At 40.8% G+C, this 6,388-nt stretch overlaps 1 protein-coding gene across 1 annotated transcript in view; it reads left to right on the top strand.

The window, feature by feature from the left end:
- rnf157 (ring finger protein 157) overlaps positions 1-6,388 on the top strand; it is a gene marked incomplete at its 3' end in the record, with an annotated part of 23,117 nt that overhangs the window by 11,300 nt on the left and 5,429 nt on the right. Inside the window, 7 exon segments of the mRNA XM_035671859.1 lie at positions 1,181-1,293; positions 1,393-1,625; positions 1,737-1,839; positions 1,991-2,099; positions 4,094-4,308; positions 4,412-4,474; positions 4,565-4,613. Coding sequence (XP_035527752.1) covers positions 1,181-1,293; positions 1,393-1,625; positions 1,737-1,839; positions 1,991-2,099; positions 4,094-4,308; positions 4,412-4,474; positions 4,565-4,613 — 885 coding nt within the window.

The following is a 6,388-nucleotide window of genomic DNA, read 5'->3' as shown; positions in this document are numbered from 1 at the left end:
GGGGGGAAACCTGTATAAAAGGATCATTTGAGTTGATGCAATTGTTTCAAAATATGGTATAGGATATGTATAGGGCTGAAAACTAACAATTATTTTCCTTAGCAATTAATCTCATGATTATTTTCTCAATTAAGCAATTAATCTATTGGTCTCTAAAACATAAAAAAATCTGTGACAAATACCGATCCCAATTTACTAGAGCCCAACAAATGTCTTGCTTTGTGCAACCAACAGTTCAAAACCCCAAAATATAAACTTTAATCTAATGTAAATCAAAATAAGGCAGCTATTTGTCTCATTTGAGAAGCTGAAACCATAAATGATTTGTACAGTTTTGCTTGACAAATGACAAACCATGAACTGATTGTAAAAATAGTTGCTACCACGACATTTTCTGAACTACTAATTGATTAATGGAGTTACGTTTGTAGCTTTCTCTTTCAACTGAATTGGTTCTTTATCAGGTACAGAGGAATCAAATCAGACTCAGACAAGAGAGAAATGCATGTGTTTTGCACGCTGTTTAGGTCAAATTGTGTTTGTTTTAATTTGCTAAAGAGCCGCACTGATGTACAGTGGAAGTGGCATCCTAATATGTATTTTGGGGGCTTACTGTACAGAGGCACAAAATATAGGACATTGAAATAATAGCCACTGCAGCTGCTTTACCACCGCTGACTGACCACTGCAGCAGAGGAAACTAAAATTGTACATCTGGGAAAAGCAAGTATAAAATTTGCTGCATACAGAATACAAGAGTACAGCACATAGAAACAGTCTCGTAGCAGCTCCAGTCCGGTGTATTATGACTGAAGCAGCCAGCGGTCCTTATTAAGAAAGATGTTTTATTAACTTTTATCTGTTTTAGAGTAATAATCTTGTCAGAGCAGTTTAAATGTTTCACCTAAAAATCTCCCACACTCATTTTTGAGCTGATTAAGATCAAGCTGTTTAATATTTCCTCACATATGGCCCTCACATATGTTCAGCTGCAGGAAACGCTTTCTTTCACGCTCCAACAGCCCATCATCGGATCTTATGTAACATCACTATATGTACTTTATAGTCATTTAAAGCTGTAGTCTTAGTAAATACCACTCTTAATTGAAAAATAGCAGTTACGTAAAATCTTGTACCCTCTTTTATTGAATCTCTTTTACAAACATCTTCTTTCTTGCAGCATTCAGAGCTCTGCTGCAGATCCGAGCCATGAGGAAGAAACTCAGTCCTCTGTCACCAACCAGCTTTAACCCCGTCATCACTTCACAGACCTCTGACTCGGAGGAACACTCGGTGAGAATGACACAAAAACAAAAACATGATGTAAATATAAAATAATGATCATTCCCGGTTGCAGTAAACTCACCAAGTGTCCTCTCTCCTCATTTGCAGGCGTCGGAGCACATCCCTCCAGGCTACGAGGTGGTGTCTCTCCTGGAGGCGTTGAACGGCCCCCTCAACACCTCGTCGGTGGCGCCTCCACCTCTCAACTCTGGTCCCAGCCACGTCTCTGGAGCGCTGCCTCCGTACAGCAGTGAGCCTCACCCGGCTCCGGCTCGCTCCCTCTCCCCTCTAGACCACTCCAACTCCAGTCAGGGACTCAAACTCAAGAAGAGCGGTTCAAAGTGAGTCTGCTTGAGTTAATGTGTGCATGTGTTAAGTTATTGTGTACAGGTACATCAAACCCAGTCCTGTTCATTTTCTCTGAAGCTAGTCCATTATGTTGTTTATTTCAGGTCACTTTCCCAGAATTCCTCCGTGCTTCCCGAGGAGGAAGATGAGAAGTCTTGCAGCGAATCGGAGGCCTGTCGCCACAAACTCGCTGTGGACCAGCAGGAGGTGTGTGTGTGTGTGTGTGTGTGTGTGTGTGTGTGAAACGGAGACAAAGAGATGTTTACTTCAGTGATATCTTCAAAGGCTGTGGGTTTGTTTGTGTGTTTGTGTTTGTGGAGGATCATGTGGTGTTCACGCTGCTGTTGTTGTTTTACAGAGCGGAGTGACTCCAGACAGCGAGAACCTCACTCTGTCCTCGTCTGGAGCCATCGACCAGTCGTCCTGCACTGGGACCCCACTCTCCTCCACCATCACCTCCCCTGAAGGTACGACATACATGTTTATCTACGTTTTTGAGGACCCTGGTTGACATGATGCTTTCCTTAGCCCCAACTCTAACCTTAACCACCGCAACTAAATGCTTAACCCCGACCTTTATTCTAATTTGAACATCAAAAAAAACAACAGCAAGTTTTGAGGACCGACCAATGCAGAAATGTCCTCAGTGTGATGGTTTAAAAGCTGAAATTGGACCTCACAAAGATAGCAAGGCAAGGAGTAGCACTAAAAACCACAACAAAGGATGATGTAAAGTGTAAGTGACAGAAGCTGTATTAACCTAAATGCTTTTCTGCAAACAGGTAAGCGGTTACACACAGATTACGAGGTTATACAGTGAAATCTTTGGAAAACCACAATGTTCCTTTCTGGTGTGTCAAGTGAACTATTTCAGGGAGTTTTCAGTTTTTATGCTTAAATGCAATAGTATTTGCAGTAGTGTTATGTGCTGCATTCCTGCAAGGCAACAGATAATAGGCCTCACAATGAGAACACAATTTATTGTACTAAGCCTATAAAGTGTTTCATTTGATTTTTTTAAACTTCTCCTTCATATACAATTAAAATAAAAACTAAATCTTTTGACACTGGCAGTGTATTTGGGGTGTTGTATTATTGTCTTTTGAGACTTCACAATGCTTCATTGATTAACTTTTCCCCCTCAAATTCATTTAAATGGTTGCTTCACCCAGCAGTGACACCACTTCTTCTCCTGGACCTAGTGCCAAATGTCACACTAGCACGTGGTCCTTAAAAATCCCTAAATTAATAAAAAAGTAAAATGAAGTCAAAAGGCCATCACTTGCAATGTTATGTATTCCATGTCTGAAAATACCTTTTTTCATATTAAAGTGAAATACAATTTTCCTGCGTGGCGTTAATACAGTTTATCTTATCTTCCTATAATTTGAGACGGCAGCTCACACTGTTTGTTTCTCCTTGTTTCGGTGTCTCAATATAAGATGTCAGATTAAGCAGCGGTGTCCATACAGGAAAATCATTTTCCTCAAAGTGGTTTACAATTTAGCAAGAAAGCTAAAAGCATAGAGCTCAAGGCGCTGCATGGAGCAATTTAACATAAATAAATCATAAGCTTGAACCACCTCAGCGTTTTATATTGGTGCCACTGGATCAGATTTTATGGGAAATCTGCTGGATGGCTTTTCGGCACAAAACAGGAAGAGATGACTATTATTCCAGCTAGTTCAAATGTGTTTATCCTCATCTATAAAACTAATCCTTGTGTAGCCGGGCTTCAGGCTTGTGTTGCTGACAGAGGTCTGGAGTAAATCTAGTCAAACAACTCAGAGTTTTAGAAATATTCAGTCAGCTAAGATTGAAAATGACCACCTCTCTTTCTTTTAAGAGTTTAAAAGTTATGTGAAAAGATGGATACCAATCTCATGATGGTGCGTTAAGTATCAAGCTAGAGTCAAGTGGCAATTGGGAAGCAGGGTGAAACAGCTTGCTACCAGTCTCTTTAAACTTACTAATTACTGCACTGTATCTTGGTTGTGTGAATCGTACGTACCCAGAACCATTTCTTGACGGTTGGTTGCTACAAATTGTTCTTTAAAATTTCTGTTCATATATAGATATAGATGTTAATTAGTGAGCGTTAGAGGTGTTGATAGGAAAATGTATGCACTTTAGGACGGAGTCATTCTTGCTGTTTTCCCCTCCTAGTCTATATGCCATAGCTCTATACTTAGCCCACAGACATGGCAGCGTTATCAATCTATTTAGCTAATTATTGTAAAGAGGTGAAATAGCGTATTTCCCAGAATGTTGAAATATTCCTTTTAATATGACACTGAAACATTAAAAACAACAACAATAATCTGCTGTACAGTCTGCTGTTGGTAATTCTGATCAGGGAGCACTTTTAAAACAATAAATGGTGGAAATCTCACCAACCAAAGGAAAGAAATCCCTCCGACCCTGAACTCGACCGTGATATGTGTCTCCGTCTGTCTGTCAGACCCAGTGAGCAGCAGCCTGGTCCAGTCAGTGATGTCCATGGCGTCGTCCCACTCGCAGCACTCCCACATCAGCACTGACACCATGTCCTCCATGTCAGGGTCCTACCTGGCCGGGGCCGAAGGCGAGCCCGGGGGGGACGATGGGGCAGACGTGGAGGGCGAGGAGAACCAGGACGCCCCCATGGAGAGCCGAGGACCATCGCAGCAGGACGGGGTGAGGAATCCAGGGATGGTTGGATGGTTGGATGGTCGAGATATTGGCTTTAAACGTGTTGTAAACATGTCGTCTCCTCGTTGTCTCACTTTGGTTCATTTAGGAGTTTTCCCAGGAGCCAAAGGAACAAAACTACTCAGTGGCTGTAGAAGAGCAGGACTCAGAGGTGACTGTAATACACTGATGTTTACTGAACTGTGGTTAATGCTCATTTTATCTATTAATATAACTTTTGTTTTTTTTCTGTTTTCTCCAGGGGAACGATGTCACTGAAGAGGACTGCTCCTCTCCGTCTAATGGGAAAGGTAACTATGGTGACCATCCCTCACCTCTCACCTCCCTTTGCATTTGTTGCTCTGAGGCCATGTGAAAAAGACTTTTCATACAAACTATATATATTATGGACTTAGTTGTTGCCGTCCATAAATCTTTTTGAATCATGGCTGAGTAATGACAACCCTTTCAAAATAAAGGGACTAAATGTCCTCTAGAGGGGGCAGTCCCATTCAAAATGCACGTACTGTTGGCTGGAACCACCACAACATGCAGTATCTGAACTGGAGTGAATGGCTTCTCATACAGTGTGTGTGCACTAGAACCTTGGTCTACTTTATAAATACTGAAATTAATCCCAGATCTAAATTTATTCACTATTGTCACTGACCTGATTGTCCTACTGTAGTCTTCTTTTGTGGTCACAGAACTGGACTGGATGTGGCAAGAACTGCCTTCTTGAAATCTGACACTACCCTGTAACATCCAAAAACAAAATACCGTTTTAGATTTTAAAGTTCTCTGTTAACTCTGTTATCTCATAGAAAGCAAGCACAGGCTCAGTGTAAGACACCAGCAGACCACAGACAACAGTCTTAAAGCATCTGTAATCGAATTGTCTCTAATAACAGTGTATTAAATGCCAACGTGAGAGTCACTCGTAGTGTTGAACCTAAAGACAGTTTACACCCGAATCTGTGGCTACCTGATAGTATGGAGTCTTATGGAGAAATGACTACTACTACTTCTTACTTGATGTATTAGCTCAGCAACAGTGTCTAAAGGAGTCATAGTGCCAAGTCTTCTTGTATGCAGCATGATGTTCATTTCTTAATTAGGATCCCAATTAGAGTAAAATACACAATAAAGCAGGTTATGTTGAAGGGCGGGGCTGGCTTGTTATTGACAAGTTATTCTCAGTCTGTCTGCACTCAAACAGTCAAACTACGCAGTGATGATCAAATGGTTGTGTAAATAAGCAACTGTTTGCTAACAGGTTCCCCGTATCAGCTTAAAGGCGATGATTTATATGTTTACGTGTGTCTGCTGCCCAGAAGTGGAAAAAAATGGTATAGCAGGTTTAACTGCAAAAGTAATTAGTTAAATTGCTCTAAACTTTTGTTTTTTTTGTTTCTTTTAAACACCTTCATGTGTAGAAAATGAGACATTGTGGTTCAACGAGCAGCCAGCCTACTGCCTGACCATCAACATAGTTTAACTTTAGCCTTAAGTTAGTGTTTAATAGAGGCCAACCAGCCCTTTAAAACACATTTCCACATTAAAAATAAAAGAGACCAAACTGACACTAACCCTGCATCCCTCAGAGGATCCAGTCCCCCTGAATTGTTACACAGCTGGCAGTGAAAAGTCTGAGTGACTTTTATGCATGTGCCTCCTCTATTTTACAATCAGTATTTCCTTATTTGTGAATGTAATGACCGGTAATCAAATAATTAGCAATAAATATGGATTGTTTCCAATTGATCCATTCACAACAGGAAATGAGCACGCACGGGCATCCTGTGTTGTTTAGATGAGGTTCTGCTGCACACCAGGCTACTGACTTGCATTTGCATGATTTGCACCTCCTATATAAATGTTTGTGTGTAAATGTGTATGTATGCTTGTGTATTTACTGTTTGTGTATGAGGTAAAAAAATCATTTACATGTTCTTGCTAAAAAAAACCCCAAAAGCTCTGCATTGCAATGTGCATTTACTTTTTTTTAGCTGCTGCATCATGAAGTGAAAGCTTCTTCATGCTCCATCTGTGTGTGTGTGTGTGTGTTTGTGTTTGTTTGTTTGTG

The sequence above is a fragment of the Morone saxatilis genome, unplaced genomic scaffold (genome assembly GCF_004916995.1).
Source record: "Morone saxatilis isolate NCDOM2014 unplaced genomic scaffold, NCSU_SB_2.0 Contig1, whole genome shotgun sequence".
NCBI lineage: Eukaryota > Metazoa > Chordata > Actinopteri > Moronidae > Morone > Morone saxatilis.
The sequence above is the reverse complement of the archived record's forward strand: the minus strand, read 5'-3'. Positions and strand labels throughout refer to the sequence as shown.